This window comes from Paroedura picta, chromosome 6 (genome assembly GCF_049243985.1).
Source record: "Paroedura picta isolate Pp20150507F chromosome 6, Ppicta_v3.0, whole genome shotgun sequence".
Lineage (NCBI taxonomy): Eukaryota > Metazoa > Chordata > Lepidosauria > Squamata > Gekkonidae > Paroedura > Paroedura picta.
Window position 1 is genome coordinate 23,610,453 of NC_135374.1, and position 17,095 is coordinate 23,627,547.

At 47.4% G+C, this 17,095-nt stretch overlaps 1 protein-coding gene across 4 annotated transcripts in view; it reads right to left on the reverse strand.

Annotated features, from left to right (window-relative positions):
- Nucleotides 1-501: 501 nt before the first annotated feature.
- Nucleotides 502-17,095, reverse strand: part of LNX2 (ligand of numb-protein X 2) — an 87,256-nt gene continuing 70,662 nt past the window's right edge. For 3 of the 4 annotated variants that reach the window (XM_077341777.1, XM_077341779.1, XM_077341778.1), the window contains exons 4-10: nucleotides 16,767-16,966; nucleotides 14,995-15,363; nucleotides 12,064-12,207; nucleotides 10,691-10,868; nucleotides 8,586-8,817; nucleotides 7,042-7,200; nucleotides 502-3,960 (exon numbers count right to left, since the gene is read on the reverse strand). In XM_077341777.1, coding sequence (XP_077197892.1) covers nucleotides 3,825-3,960; nucleotides 7,042-7,200; nucleotides 8,586-8,817; nucleotides 10,691-10,868; nucleotides 12,064-12,207; nucleotides 14,995-15,363; nucleotides 16,767-16,966 — 1,418 coding nt within the window. In that variant the 3' untranslated portion in view covers nucleotides 502-3,824. The remainder of the gene's footprint in view (nucleotides 3,961-7,041; nucleotides 7,201-8,585; nucleotides 8,818-10,690; nucleotides 10,869-12,063; nucleotides 12,208-14,994; nucleotides 15,364-16,766; nucleotides 16,967-17,095) is intronic. The other variant, XM_077341780.1, reaches the window with a different exon arrangement.

Here is a 17,095-nt window from a genome sequence, read left to right on the forward strand (position 1 = left end):
GGCAGGGGACTCCTGGGAATTGTAGTCCATGGACATCTGGAGGGCCGCAGTTTGACTACCCCTGCCCTAGAGGGTGCCTGTGCAAACCTGGGCTCTCTCAGTCTGTTCTTGCAGAACACCCAAAGCTAATTCTCCCAAGTTCAGTCCACAGGTGAATTTACACACTAGCATTCTCCCCTCCGGGCCACATTGCAAACTGCTTTTGAAATTAAGGGAAATTTCAAATGCAGTTTGACCTCCTGGGGAGTCAGGTGCTCAAAGTAAAGAAAAATCCCTAGAGGCTAGGAACAATTGCTTCTGGAAGCCTTAGCTTTCTGGATGTGGGTGTTTATACTTGTCAGAGTATCTCCCCCACCAAGTGGGTCTAGATCTGCATGGGTGTGACTTCAGATTGGGCCAGGGTCTGGCTTCCAAGGCAAACATTTGACACAGTGATATAATGTAGGGAGCAACAATACAAAAGCAAAGTTTCATATGATGCAGAAAAGAAAACTTTGAAGCTGGCGGTAGATGCTTTTAATGCAAAGGACTGAAGCTTTATTTTGAACAAAGGTACTTGAAAACAGTGGCATGCTGTACTATCCCTATCACATAGTTGCTAAGTATGTGTATGTGTGTGGAAATAAAAGCACACGAACTCCACAATGAATATATGTAATGGTATTGAAATACATTCTCTGATCATTAATACTAGCGTGATAATACATACGGTAGATTTTTCATCCAATTTGTTGACCATTCAGAAACTTGGTTGCATTTCTAAGCAGGCAAGACTTTGAAAACCACACAGAGGTTTGGATCCAGGTGAAAGCAGGCATTTATTTGTGTGCCTTAGAAAAGGGTGCCTGTCCTTTCAGATCAACTTTAAACCTGCACAAAGCTATCAGTTGATTTAGAAATGTAAACACAATTCTCGGTATAAAATCAGCAAGTTAGCAATGCAAGAGTAGGTTGAGAAAAAGAAAATTATTCCGCATATGTGAACAGATTGTTTCAGCATTTAATGTGAAGGCATCTGGGCTTTTATTAGCACATGACAGAAAAAAATGTGCAATTCGCTCCCTGTTTGGAAAAGAAAAGATAGAAAAAGTTTCTCCTTTGGGCTTCCTGAAATTGTATTGTAGCTCTCCCAGCAACAGCGTTCCCCTTTTCTCAAAATACTCCTGATTTCACATACGAGCCACGCAAGAGAGCTACAGACAGCTGCAATATAAATTGTAAAAAGTTGTTTTCCCCTAGAAAAAAAGGTTCATCAAAATTCTTACACAGTAAAACATTCATTTGGACCAGGAAAATCAGCAAAAGCTAACACTGTAGATCAATCAAAGGTCACCCCAGTTTTTTTTTTTTGTTACTGTTGCCTGCGTGGTAGGTTGTCACATCCTGTTTTCTTGCAAGGTACAAACCTATTTGTACATTAAACAGTCTTTCTAAGAAATAGTCCAATTATTGCACTTCATTTAGGAAAGAAAATCCCAGGCTTTTGTCCTATTCAGTGAACACCGGCGATGTGCAAATAAAAACTATGGGATGAAAACAGTTTTGTACGAAGATTCACCAGACACTATGAAAGGACCCATCAGGGGAGGCTGAGGAGGATCTTCAGAAATGTCTGCCCATTTCAAGTTTATTTTTAAATTAAAAGATGCACATGATTCACTGCCATCAAGGCTCCTCTTCGCAGAAAGGAACGCGGAACGGAGATGATCAATGTAATTTTGACTTGCAGAATTCAAGTCAGGCAGAGTGGCCTCTGTTGATTTTACTAGGATGCTATGCCTCTTGAGTCTAGGCTAGAAGCTCCTGCAGGTCCAGCACAGGAAAAGAGGGCTATCCCACACAGTGCAACTCTCAGTCCAGCAGGGATCCCCAATTTTGTACAGCCTTTGGAATTCTGACACAAGGTCATGGACACAATCACAAAATGGCTGCCACGGGAGGTGGAGCCAACCTCAAAATGCCATGGTGCAATTTCTCAACATTTCACGCAGAAGCTGGGTTTAACAGGATGCACTGGAATCTGCAAGTCAGCCAGAAGTCCTAGTGGACAAACACTCCACCTAGGCCCTCCCACTTTCTAAAAGCATTTGGCGGGCCCCAGGGGAAATGCTGATGAGCGCTGTGGTGCCCACGGGCACCACGTTGGGGACTCCTCCAGGACAGATTCTCATATAGGGACTCACACCTATTTGCTATTCAAGCTGCACACTGGAAAACAGCCAGTGCCCCAATGGTCAGGACGGTGTGCATTCTGAACATCCTATAAACAGAACTGCACAAGAGCAGAGAATTTAACATCCCCGGAATCTCAGTTTTCATGGAAAGGAAAACAACAACGTGGTTCTAGCCCTTATGGGTGGAGAAAGTGTGTGGCTAATGACTGGTGCAATCCTGGAAGTCTGGAGGAGGGGCAAGTGTTGAGCAGAGGCTGAGACCTCCATGCAATGAATGCAGGATTCCTACCGCTGCTGGATTATGCAGAATACAGACTATAGATGCACGTTTTCACAATTTATTCAGGTTAAAGAGCCTGGATTTCTTCAGAGCAAAGTACACACAACCTTGTCTATAGAACAGCACAGTTTGTGCACGCAGGAGGCACGGGGGCGTCCGACTGATACAGGAACGACCCAAGAGATGGTGCAGATCTCACAGACTGGCTATGCACCGGTGGTGTGTCTGATATGAACCCAACACCCTTGAATGACTCAAGGCCAAGGGTGCGCTCACAAGCAACCGCCATGCCTGAAAATGAAAACAGGGGCTGTTGGGAAGATCCATGTGCTACAACCACAAGGAAACTCACTCCCGAGTAGATGGTATGATGTGTTAAGTGTCCATTGCGCCCTTGCGTAGAGAGCTTCCAGGCCAGCATGATGTATCCCCAGTGGCAGCAGGCAATAGCATAGCGACTCCCCACCCAATGGGGGCAATCCATGTGCTGTGTTACTGCCACAAAGCAGGGTGACATTCTCTGGGGCAGGTGTGTCCTGCTGCTTCTAACATGACAGCCGTAACTCAAGACATTGCCCGTGCTTCAAGAGACGGAGACACTTCCAGGAATAGGAGCCGTTTGCAGAAGCACTAGCTGAATAGTAATACCAGGATTACATTTTAACAACATTTAAAAGGTGCTTCTGCCTCCCCAGTGATGATGGCAGCAAACCTGGAAGCCAAAGAGAAAATGTCTCACATCTGCTATTAGGAGGATTGGTGCTGCTTCTCCCCCTACAGTGATTCTGCAATTTTTGGGCCAGGAGCTACCAACGCAGGGAACTGCTTAGGCCACTGCATCGAGACTGGCAGGCCACTGGGAAGCTGGAGCCCTTTGCAGATGGGCCAGCTGGGTGTTTTTTTTTAAGCACTCCCATCGCCAGAGGAAGGCAACCCTGTGAAAACAGCCCCAGGATCCTACAGTGTGTGCACATGGATGCTTCGATTGTCCGGGTGGAAAAACACAAACCAAACCAAAACATGGTGGGCATGATGCTTAGGGCTGATCCTGCATAGAGCAGGGGGTTGGACTAGATGGCCTGTATGGCCCCTTCCAACTCTATGATTCTATGACGGTTTCAAGATGGAGAGATGCACATGGTGAGGTTGAGGGTCTTCCCTCCCGAATGCCCAACCCAAGATATGAACATCGCAGTTTTTGGCCCAGCATATTACCAGCTGCATCAGTAGTAGGAAAGAAGGAAAACAAACAAACAAACAACCCCCCCCTCCCCGCTTGAGGATTTTGAACCAGCCATCTAAAAAAAGTAAGCTGCTTGAACCGAAGCGTCTCTCTCTCTCTTGCCTTTTTTTCTTTTCTTTTTGCAGGTCTACACAAGACTTCCTGGCCAGCAGATAACTGTCAAAGTTACTTTGTTCCTCTGTTCCTTCAACATGGGGACCAGCGCGGAATGGCTCATGCCCACGGTCGAAAGTCCATTCACTGCGACTATCATGTCGCCGCATCTAAGAAGGGAAAACGGGAAGGGGGGGGGGTCAGTAAAGGTTGCAAAACTGCTGCAGGTGCAATGTCCGTTCTCTTTACCTCTGGCCTTTGGCTAAGACCCACAACTGAGACACCGGTCTATTGCGGGCTGCATGTGGGGGAGTGGGTTGTACCAGGGACAAGGTCACCGTGAGGAGTAGAGCTGAATGATGCAAGGCAAAGGAAGGAGGAGAAAGCTGGGGGGGGGGCAGGGGAGGCAGGCAGGCAGAAGCAGCCTGACAGACATGTGTGCAAAATTAAAAAATGGGACCCCATTTACCAGGTTGGGGTTAGGAAAGCATATCCCAAGGCTTGAAAGGGACAAAGGTTCCTGCCTTAGCAAATGAGCTTTCTGATCAATGCCTTGGGGAGCAACAAAGAGGTTGGAAAGATGCAGGCAACGTCAAGGGAAGGATGCTGAAGGGACCTGCGTCTGAATTAAATTACTGTTTTTATCATTAGCCATGCGGTGGGTCTGTCTGACCCCGAGCAGAAATGTCAAGTATATATCCCACAATTGGCAGCAGGCCAGGGCAAAGTCACAGCGTTTATAAATACAGGGAGCTGCTAAAGAAGAGAGAGAAAATAGTCTTCCTTTAAACACAGCATTGTGACATAATCTATACAGCTGGCAGTGTGTATATAATCACATTCTTTCGACAGAGGACTAAAATAAACCTTTACTCATCCCTGACTATTAAATCCTTAGCTACAAAATAATATCCCTAGGCTGCCTTGGAAAACGTGAGGAGCTGAACTTCATGCACAGGTGGTGTAGCTGCACAACCTGCTTTCCCCCACTGGTTAGGAGATACTGGGGACAGTTGGGAGACTTTATAACTTATCCCAATAGGTACCCTCGACTGCAGGGAAATAAGTGCAGGTACCATCTAACTAACAATGCTGAATGTCATGGATCCTCTTAATGTCGGAAGGAGCGCTGTTCCTTGCAAGAAGGTCAGACAGGCTTCTCATGAGCAGGTCTGTTTCTCTGGCATGGGGGGGCCGAGGAGAGGAGACAGCTGGAATGTGTCTATTATATAGTTAGGAGTACCTTACCTTGCTCTCATGCTAATGAGGTATGGTGGCAGCACCCACCAAATACATGGATAGGCCCTTTTAAACCTTTTATTTATGTTTGGATTTGTGGTTGGATTATGTTTGGATTTGTGCCTCTCACGACTTTTGTTGCCTCGAGGTGGCTAACAATGAAAACCATAAACAATGTCCCGTAAAACCCCATTAAAACAGCAGAACAGAACACATAAGTGTCCTATAAGATGGCCGAAACAACCTACCCCAAACCAACTCTACTGAATCCAGCCAGAATGCAACTCGACTCTAAGTTAGAATTATAGTCCCGGGATGCTCGGCTAGGGGGGACCCCTGATCGAAACTCCGGTCAACCCCCCCCCCCCCCACCTCAGCCTCAACCAAATGCCTGGGGGAAGAGCTCCGTCTTGCAGGCCCTGCAGAACCTAGACAGGCTGGGGCTGTGCAGGGCTGCTCATGAAGCCCAGGTCCACGGTGCCCATCACTGAAGGGGAGTGGGTGGAGCTACAGCGGGAGGGCCGAACACAGGACAAGTCCTGAAGGCGAAGTGCTTGTGTGAATCGCAGCTAGCTGAAAATACTGTTCTGCAGCTCAGGCTCTGTGTTTTCTTATATTCGTAATATTGGTACTGGCCAGTTTCGAGGCCACATAGTGTCGGCCAATCACAAAGGATGATGTCATATCAAATGCCCCATATTATCCCCTGTGCTTGAAGAGAGATTGGCAGCCAAGGGCATCAGCCCCAGCCTCTGGCCATGAGGTTCCTTATTCAAACGCCAGATGGGGGAAAGGCAGTCCTAAATATGCGCAATCCGTGTGGTGCATGGCAGGGGTAGCCAAACTGTGGCTCTCCAATGTCCATGGACTACAATGGGTTCATGGGAATTGGTCCATGGACATCTGGAGAGCCACAGTTAGGCCACACCTGGTATACGGGATGGACTCCTGGTCTTGTCTCAGTCACAATGCCATGAAGCCCAGTGGATGACTTTGGTCCAATCCCTCTCTTGACTGCCTCTACTTCACCAGATATCTTGTGAGGTAAAAAGGAGGGGGGGGGGAGGAGCAGGAGATCATGTATGTAGCCCTGAGCTCCTTAGAGCAGTGGTCCCCAACCTGCGGGCCGTGGCCCGGCGCCGGGCCGCGAAGGCCATGGCGCCGGGCCGCGGCTCCCTCTCCCCGCCCCCCCCACCCCCGCAGTAAAAAACTTCCCAGGCCGCAAGCTTGCGGCCCGGGAAGCTTCTTACTGCGGGGAGGGCGGGGAGAGGGAATCAGGGCTGGGCCGCGCCCGTGCAGGCCGTGGCCCGCGCGGCCCGATCCGCGGGCATGGCCCGCGGGCGCGGCCCGATCCGCGGGCGCAGCCCGCGGGCGCGGCCCGACCCGCGGGCGTGGTTCGCGGGCGTGGCCCGATGCGTGGGCGTGGCCCGCGCGGGCACGGTCCCCGCGGGCGCGGCCCATTGCCCTGCCGGTCCCCAGCCCAATAAAGGTTGGGGACCACTGCCTTAGAGGAATGGTGGGATCAACAATGCAAAGAGTGAATACACTGAATGACTATATGAGCCATGCATTCAAGCCTCTTATTCCTTGCCTTGCTTACTGGCCATCAAATCCTTAAAGGTACGCTTGCTGTAATCTAATTTCAACATAAATGCAAATTATGTTTCCTTGACCCGGACTTTAGGCTTCCTTTGGTGCAGAATAACTTACAACGCTGCATGGTGAGATCCAGCCCAGACAACTGGCCAGAGTGTGTGGTGAGAATCATGAAGACCCAGGTTGGAATCTCTACTCTGCCAAGCAAGCCGGCCCGGTGGCTTTGGGCCAGTCACCATATCTTACCCTAACCTGGATCACAGGGTTATTACGAGGTTAAAATGGAGGAAAAGAGAACAATGTAAGTGTCTTTGGTCTCCAATGGGGAGAAAGGTAGGGAATAAAAGAAGTCAAATAAACAAAATGGTTGACTTGCTCTTTCAGGGAAGTATAAAGGGTGAAACAGCAGGGCTTACTTTAGCCTTCCATCAAAGTATGCTGGTGTTCCCAGGACAATCGTCTTTATGAAGAAAGGCTGGTTCGTGTGGTTCTCCTCGTAGCCACCCACAATGCTGAAGCCCCAGCTTGCTAAATTGCTCCTCCGTAGGACCACATCATGGCAGCTATGCAGGCAGCTGTGCAAGAAGAGAGAAAAGGGAGTGGGTGGGAAACATGGACCTATCTCCTCGTTCGTATCTACGACATCACCCTTTTGCCTTTTAATTGGAACCGCAACTGGCTTACAATAAACACTGCCCTCCAAAGGACATCAAGAAAATATACAGAAACATCGTTATATTCAAAACAGACACTAACAAAGGGGTCCCTAAAGTTGTTCATTGTGTAGAATGGCAAGAAAGGATTGTGGGCACCATTCCAAAATGGCTGTCATGGGATGCCATTATGAAAAGTTGGGAGGTTCCAAACCAAGTATCCTCCTGGTATGGAGGGTAGCTATTTCTGAATGGAGAGCACCAAAGGTGATGCTTTCTGGAATCTTCTGAAGCAACTCCTGCTCCTATGGGACGGAAAAGGGTCTTTTGCTTTGGAGGAGTGTAGTTTTGGGGAAGTGGTCAGGAAACTGACTGATGAGTGTTATGGTACCCATCAGTGCCATGATAGGGGTAACTGACTTAACCAGTAACTGCTATTTAATCTACAATTCTTAAAATGAATTTAATCAATGTAAAATAAAACAAGTACAGTGTCTTGCAGAAGTATTCATCCCCCTAGGTGTTTGCCCTGTTTTGTTGCATTACACCTGGCACTAAGTTGGGTTTGGGGGAGGGGGTTAGTACCATTTGATCCACACAACATGCCCAATACCCCTTTGAAGGCACAAAATAAGGCCAAGGCTGATGGTGCAAAATCAGGTGAAAATATAATTTACTGTTCAGTTAAATTTCCAAAAACTTCCCTGCGTGTTTGGCCAACAGGCCCTGTTTGTCTTGCTGGGGGACTTGTTTGTCTCTTTTTGAAGAACTACTGATGGTTGAATAGGTTCCCCTGACAGGCCTGTTGGTGAAATGTGGAAATTTAACTGAACAACAAATTACATTTTCACCTGATTTAGGCTTGTCCTTATTTTTTTCTCCTGTGACTGGTGCAGTTCTTTATTTACCTGTTCCAAAAACTTCTGAACAAACCCATGGTGGCTGGAACCAAGGAATGAGAAATTGAAATGACAGCTTTTACTTTTTCTTCCCTAACAAGCCTGGTTAACAGTCAAACCTGCACATCTGCCTGCCTCTCCGATGGTTTCTCCAGCTCAGTAGCCGAGATGCAAATTCTATTTATCGACATTCCTCTATTAACCATTTATGTCCTGCCTTATCTCCTCAGACTCCAAATCCGAAACTGCACCATGGCTCCCTGGGAAACTTGCTCCTGTACTGTAGCGTGTTCTAGAATTGCTAAACAAACTGCCTGGAGGGTTTCCCATAGGCAGGTCATCAGAAGAAAGGCCGCAGCTGCAGACGATAGCCCATTCAAGGACAGGGACTGTGATGTGGAGCAGTACCTCGGAAGGCCCAGCCACATCACCCACGAGGGTGACCAGCTGGCATCATATTCGTTCTCGCTGATGGTGTTTGGTTGCTCGTCTGTTGCCTGGGGCGGTTCTTCGGCGATCTGGACCTCCAAAGCTTTAAGGGAAACCACGGAGGAGGCTGCGCTGGCTTTGAGCATGGCCACTGCCTCGCTGTGACTTAAGTTGGTCAGATCAATGCCATTTATATTCATCAGCACGTCACCTAGACGAAAACGCAAGTGGACAAAAGAAGCCTACTGTTAGGTGGGGCAACAATTTGTATCTTCCTGGTGCCAATAGCACGGCTGCTAATTTCTGCTCCTCCTCACTGTTTTATTGTTTTACCGTTTTAATTTTTCATGCTGTAACGTATGTCTTATTATTTTAGCACTTTGATATTTAAGTTATGGTATGGATGGAGAATTTGGTTTTAAAAAGCTTTGTACATGAATAATATAAAGTGGAAACTAGTGGAAAAACTCGTTTCCAGACTTGGGTGGAAAAACTAGTTTTGGACACACTGCCCATCGTTTGAAGAATGCCCTGCAAACAACTTCCCTGCACAGAAAATGTTCTCTGAACAGCCAGCTACGCCATCAGCCCCAAACAGGACACGGGCTCTTAGATGCAGCTGAGAGAGAACAGACTCTCCTGGCTCTGCCACATGACTATCAGCTCGAGATAATTTGAGAAATAACTTCCCAAACCCACCAGGAAGATCTCTACAGCTCTCTTTATGAAAACAGCCCTTTCCTTAGCGTGGATTTAGATCAGGCTTTCTCAACCAGGGTTTCGTGAAACTCTGGGGTTTCTTGAGGGCCCTGGAAGGGTTTCCTGAATGGGTGGGAGTTAATTAATTTTTAATATATTTAAAAAAAATGCATTAAACATTTATCGCGTGATATGTCCATATATGGCCATGTTGACCTGCACGGTGGTGGAGGTGCAAATGGCCAATGATGGGTCTGGAGGGGGTAGGGAGGGTCTTGAGTGGGTGTGTCCACAGCTATGCTTTCCAGCCATATTCTGCATCATCGTGTCACTTCTGAGGTCTTTTGAAGCCTGACGAATGTTGCAGGCGTTTCTCAATGGTCAAAAAGCTGAGAAAGGCTGATTTAGATCCGAAGCCCCCATTAAAAGGATGATGATTTACTGCTTTGGAGTGTTCAACAAACTTCATATTTAACTATCCTAGGAACCCTACCAATATAAACAAAAACAGCAGATCTGCATTTATATGCTACTTTTAGTGCTCAAAGGGCTTCCCAAACATCCATTTATTCACTTCGTTTTCAGTCTTCCACAGCTATCCCCTGGAATAAAACAGAGTGAAACCAGACTAAAATTTCCAATAATGGAAGAAGAGGAGTTATTTCTGCCAGCTTCCCCTTTAGCTGTGCCTCCCCCCCCCCCAATTTGCACCCCATGCCATTCCTAGGGGTCCCTTATCCCCCAAGAACATCATTTTGAGGAGATCAATGGACTATAACAGAAGCTGGGAGCCAATTAAGTTCCATTCAGGTGACAAAAGAGATTTCCACTAGTGAAAATTTGGTCTGGATCCAACCCAGTGTCTCATCACTTTTGTAAGGCAGACCAGTACTGTTCCTTAGGCATGGGTGGTAGAGAGAGATTTGCCTATTGGGTTTGTGGCAAAGGCGACATTTGAAGCAGGGCCCTCCTGGGTCAAAACTCATCTGCTTAGCCACTGCACCACAGCAGCGCGGACTGTATTCTTATTCCCGTATTACTAGAGGGCTGCCGAGGAGAACAGAGAACCGTATTACTAGAGGGCTGCCCTAAGAACACCAGCCAAACTCAGGGCTGATCTGAGCTTCCTGGTTCACCACTTGTTCTCTCAGCTGCCTCTCTACAGCAGCTCTCCCTTACAAGAAACATATTTTCTAATGAAGGCAGGCTCTTTTTGCATGGAGGCTGCTGTGTTACTATGCAACAGGGTTACCATCCCCTGTGAAGTTACTACGGTATGGGGGGGGGAAGCTCCTCTTCATTGCAACGGGGCAAGCCCTGTGCCAGAGAGCTTCCTAAGAGGAACGGTGACCTCATTCAGCATTAGGGCCATTGGGGACTCCCACCTCTTTTGATCCTTCCGTCTCTCGCCAGGCAGCCGTGGGGCTGCACACTCGTGACAAATATTGGCAATTCCCCACTTTTGCTGCCTCGGCCTCCAGCCACAGTCATGCCGAGGGATTCGTGGGGTTCCTTCTTCACCGTGATGTGCTTCTCTTGACAAGTAACACACTGGGAAAGATCCTGCAATGAGACAGTGAGTAGTTTTTTTAAAAGGACATGCAAGTAAGGCTGAGTCTTAAAACCCTTGTTTAACAATCCATTGTCTCCCCCCTGGCCCCACTTGCATGGCATGTCTCTGTGGACTTCCTTGGAAATGCAGACAACAGCTTAAGCGTCTAGTCCTTAAGGCTGTGCCAACAATCCCAGAAACATAGGTGATGTCTAGTGAATGCTCCAGAATCTGATGAGGAACATGAAAGATTCTGCAGAACAGGAGAATGTCAGATTCCCCCCCAAATCTTATCCATCTTTGGAAACTATGCTTCTTTCCCCCTTTTAATTGGCACATATCTCTTCTGGCCATTTAAAATGGTGATCCGCTGAAGATAAAGGGAGCTGGAACCAGTCCTGATACAGCTTTACGTAACAGTACACAGCTTGCCTGACTGACCTCGCAGGATGATCTCATGCGCTTCATTTGTGCTTATACACTGCATTATATAGGGAAGCAGATACTTATAGTCGGGAAAAGCTGCTGAGTAAGATTAGGAGCGGGAAGAATGACAGTGTAATCTTATGCACAATTACTCTGGTCAGATGGGGTCAATTCTACACAGGAGTCCACTGTTAGTCTCTCTAGATTTTAATTCTTGAACAAGCATGCTCAAATCTGCATTTAGATGGAGGATGCCAAGAGAGTCCCTGATCCTGGTTTGTTTAACACTACAGCGTATGCTAGTCTTTGCCGACATCTGATAAAGAAAACTGTTTTACATGAAGAAGAAGAAGAAGCAGAAGAAGAAGAAGTAGAAGTAGAAGAAGAAGAAGAAAAGAGTTGGTTCTTATATGCTGCTTTTCTCTACCCGAAGGAGTCTCAAAGCAGCTTACAGTCGCCTTCCCTTTCCTCTCCCCGCAACAGACACCCTGTGAGGTGGGTGAGGCTGAGAGAGCCCTGATATCACCGCTTGGTCACAATAGTTCTATCAGTGCTGTGGCAAGCCCAAGGTCACCCAAGCTGGTTGCATGTGGGGGAGTGCAGAATCGAACCCGGCATGCCAGATTACACTCCTAACCACTACACCAAATTGGCTGTTGCTGACGTGTGCTTTCTTGACCTGCAGCTTCCTCATACCCTTGGAGAGCCACATAACCTTAATTCATTGCATGCCCTTAATCAAAGCTGGCAGATGTAAAATTTGACCTCTTTCAGACGTACCTTATGTGGGCTGGGCCGATTACTATGATAGAGTTGATGAGACTGGTGCTGGCTGATGGGATGAGTCCCACCATCTCTGAGGATGCTCATGATCTGGGACTTGGCTGGCCTGGAAATGGTGAGACTCACCCTTTCACCACTGGCCTGTGGAACAGACATGCAGAGAAAGAGACGGGGAGATACCCAACATTACAACTTGCAGCGTGACTCAGGAGAACCCAACACATCCCAGGGACTCTGCAACATGAACAAGTTAATTCCATGCTGCCTTCCAGGTAGAACACACTGTAGCAATTACATAGTTAACTTAAAGAATGTACACAACTATTGATGCAGACAGCTTTAAGCTTATGACTGTATAATTACAGATGGGCATCGCTCGTTTATAATATATCCATTTATAAAGCTATTCGGTCTCTCATGAGAATGGTCCCCTGAGCTCTCCAAATTACTTTAATTGACCTGAGCTTCCAAAAGGGAATCCCAGAGAACCCAGCTACTGAAGCTACCAGCAGCTGGATGGTGGGGTTGACAGTGGGAACAGAAACATCTGGGGCATCCTCCCCCTCATCATCTGCACCATCATTCCCAGCTTCTCACCATCCCACTAGGTTCTCCAAGAGATGCTGGAGTATTCGAACAAAACAGCAAGGACATAACTGTGGGTTTTTATTTATTTGCGACGTTTGCTACATTTCTCCCCAGATGGGACCCAAAATGGCTACATCATTCTCTGCTTTCCTCCATTTTATCCTCACAACCACCCTGTGAGGTAGAGTAGGCTGAGAGAGGGTGACTGGCCCAAGGGACCCTGAGAGCTTCCACTGCAAAGTGGGGGTTCCAACGGGAGTCTTCCAGAGCCTAGTCCAACACTCTCATCACTATGACCAGACACTGGCTCTCATTTCATTCCAGTAACTGGCTTTAATTTTAAAAAATGCAATAGATTTGCATTGTAAGCCACTTTTGAGTGCCGATCCAGCTGGAAAAAAGCTGTATTTAAAAGCACAAAAAGCACATAAATATATGACCACCCACATTTGCTACTTAAGCCTCCTAAGTAATCTGAGTATATAGTTATGACTTTGTTACACTGATCTTCTCAGAGACCGTTTCCGCACTGGGAACTTCGCTGCCCCAACTCCTGTGAGACAGCCACCCCCCTCCAATCCGACTTGGGGGAATATTCCTGTTTCAGCTACAATATGCAGTCGGTGAGGGATCCTTCTTTCCAGTGTGTGTGTGTGTAGCAGTGGAATACAAAAAGAAGGGGAGACCAGTGTAATTTTGGGGCTGAAGAAGGGCATGGGTAGGGCAGGGATGTGTCCCTTAGTTCCAACAGAACTATACTGCTGAGTGGGGCTAAAATAATTTATGCTGAGAATTTATGCATTCCAAAGTCACTGGTAACGGTGGAACAAGTAATAGTAATACATTCATTTAGTAACTCCTCCACGGGCACTTGGCACTCGGATATGACATGGTGAGAAAACAGGATCCTTCTGTAAGAGAGGGCGAGAACAATGAACTGCAGGGGATTCGTCAGCAGACAAGGGTGTGAACGAATAACAGATAATATATAAAGCGGCTAATCCAATTTTAACATCTTGGTCTATTATAGCGGCGAAACAACATCGTTACAATCGAGCATGTCACAGCAATTTCCAAACAAAATTAATGCTGTTTATCTGACGTGCCGTGAGCGGTCCCTCTCAAACGCGGGCTTTGTGGGGAAGTTGAGAAAGTACAAACGTGCAAATGGTAAATCGAGAAGCTGAAACAGCCCTTGAGGGGTACCGACTGTGTGAAGTCAGTGTTCTACTAATAAAATATTCACCATTTGTAGGTGGTCTCACCCATCTGCTCCGGCCTCAGCACTACTAGGGTTGTGCGCTTCGGCGTGGTTCGGCCGCCTCGGCAATCCCCAAAGCCCGAGGCGGCACTGGCTGAGGTGGCCGAAGTGCGCCGAAGCGCACAGCTCTAGTACTGACCCCTTCCTCAATAACAGCAGCTGCAGGATTCTGCCTTTGAATTCAATGTTTTAAAATTCTGTTCTGCAACCCGCTGTCCCATCTCCACCCCACTTCCCAAAAGCTTCCTTTCATGTGCCCACTTTCTTCTGTGCTTTAATGTTTAGACCGGAAGGATCTTCTCCTTTTGGAAGTACTTGCATTCTCCACTGTATTATGGAGAGGAGGTCAACCATTCCAGGTCAAGCTGGTCAGAGGTCAACACCACTGCAGCTGAACAGGAGAGCTTTGAAACATTTCAGCTGCTCGGCTGGAGTTTGTCTCCATTGGCAGCAGAAAAATGGCCGCCAGTCATTAAAACTGGGAAGACTACATCATGCTAACCCGCTTTTAATGAATACATCAATAAAACCCAAACGCCTTCCTTATATTGTCACACTCTTGGTTCAAATAGCTCAGTGTTGTCTCATATCACTGCCAGTAAATAGCCCTGCAAGGTCTCAACCAGAGGTGTGGAAAGGCAGCTATGCAAGAGCCTTTCCCATTGGGAAAAGAGAGCTTTGAAGATGAATGAGTTGCATTGAGCCAAGACACATCATTGGTCTGTGAAAGCTGTGAAAAAAAGGATGTCTATATATAGACAGAGAGGCAAACCCATTCGCACCTCAGAATATAGAAAAAAGCACACAAATACTTGTCTTCAGGCAGCAAGCAAATGACCTACGGGAAACCGCTTTAATGCTCTGTCCTATTACGGGAAGCAGCCTCATTGCTCAAGTAAGTTCCGAGGAAGGGGACTGTTAAGGTAATTAGCTGGCTCAGCTCTCTCTGTCTTCATCAAACACGGCATTCCTCTATTCATACTCTCAGTGTTAGTGTTCTTCTGAGTTGCAACTCCCTGTATTAACAGCCCTGACGACCGTTAGTGTGTTCCCACCCTATGAGATGCAATGTGATCTACCTGGATAATTTGAGCCGCCAGTTCTGGTGTGCCATGCTTCAGGTCATGCCCGTTGATAGCCAGCACCTTGTCGTTGCTGCAGAGTCGGCCATCTTGAGCAGCCAAGCCCCCTTCCAAGAGATCGAGGACGAAGACCCCTGGCTCGTCCGTCCTCCGCACCAGCTTAATCCCAAGCTGTTCATTGGAGTCTCGTTTATGTAAAGTCACGTGAAAACTCTCCTCGCGCTGAGGAGGGCTATCGCTGTGGTTGTGAGTTCGGCTTCCAAACCGCCTCTCCCGGAGGACGGTGAGGTGCAGCGCTGTGCAAGGCTGGGAAAGGATGGCCCTTGCGTGGTTGTGGGAGACGTTACTGATGTCAAAGTTATTGACCTGGAAGAATGACAAAAACACATTCACACGTTCGCTCCTCAAAACGCTCCTCGCAGGGATGGTCCGGATTTTTCAGAAAGCTCCTCGTGAAAACTAGAAGGCCAGCAATCAACTTTGGGCTTTGTCTACACCGCTTCTGTAACGTTCTTGGGATACCTAAGCCCCAAAAACTGCATCTGCTTGGTCACTTGGGGAGGCTTATAATTTCCGGGCATTACGCAGTGCTCACAATGCAGGACTGGCATCCTGTGTCCCTTGCAATGTGGCCAAGGATGTGATAGATAGAATACTGTGCCTCTTGGATGGCTGGCGGCAGCATGTGATCTGAGAAGAGTAACTCAGCAGCCCCTGCAGCCCTGTGGAGAAGATCCTTCTGCCATGCCCATTCCTCAGCATCCTCAGGTGACCCTCCAGTGACCCCATGTGAAGGCTACTGCAAGAAGCGTGCAAGCATCTTCTGCTGGATTCCCCTCTTATACAAATATCTCATCTCCTATCATGCACACACAGACTCCAGAACACCTAGTTCTTATCTTGAAGGGCACATATGAGTTCACAAGTGGGAAGTAACAACTTTTTCAAACCCAGTCTACTCTCTGTTGTTTAGGAGCGGAGGGGGCTTACTGGAAAAATTAAGAATGTAAAGTGGTTTGTATGGGGTAAGTGGAGGGAAGCTACATAGAAACATGGAGTTGGAAGCGATCTCTAGGGTCATCTAGTCCAACCCCCTGCAGAATGCAGGAAACTCATAACTACTTGCCCACCTATAGTGACCCCAATCCCATGCCCAAACGATGCCCCTCTCTCCAAAGAAACAAGAATCCCTGGCCAGTCTGGCCTGCTGGAAGTTTGCCTCCTGCCCCCTGAGTGCTGATCAACATTTCCCTGAGCATGCAAGAAAGGGCCACAAGAGCCAAGCATGGACACAATCCCTTCTGCCCACCCGCTTATATAAGATGAACAACAGTGATGCTTGCTTCTGTGCTAGGTAAACTGTGTCGACATCTTATCCATAATAACCTTTCAGGGCACTGAAGGAAGCCTGCAAAGCTACAGGCAGCTAAAGCATTTCGCATTACTCACAACAGAGAGACACAACCATTCTGGCTTTTATTTCCCAATTAAAAGAAGGATGCAGCAGAACAGATATGTTTCAAGAAGGCAACTCCCCCCCCCCCCCCCCAAGAGTCACATTAATAATTATTACCAGCATGGAAATAGCAAATCCTACTTTGCCGGAATAAGAATGTTTTCCAACTAGAACTTACTAAGCAAAAAAAGAAAAACAACAACAACCATAGCCTCAAATTTCAACTAACTGCCTGGAAACACTTGTCACCTGTTATAGCTCTGCACAGCCTGGACAGATGCAGGCCGAGAAGAATATAAAATTAGACACGTACCTGAAGTATTTGATCCCCAGCAAGGAGCCTTCCGTCTCTGGCAATAATCCCATCGCGATAAACCTCCTGAATAACAATGTTGATCAAAGGGGTTTCATTGCCACCCACTATGCTAATTCCCAGCTCGATGTAAGGATTGGACCGATGGATTTCGATGGTTGTGATCTCACCTTCCGGCAAGCTTGGCGGCTGATGGGTTGCTGCCCAATTTGAAAAAACAAACACACACATGCACCTAAATATATTGGCAGCAGAGCCAACGACTGCACAAACCAACACGAGCAACACCTGACCTATAGCAAGGCAAGGAAACTAAACCAGGGTTGTCC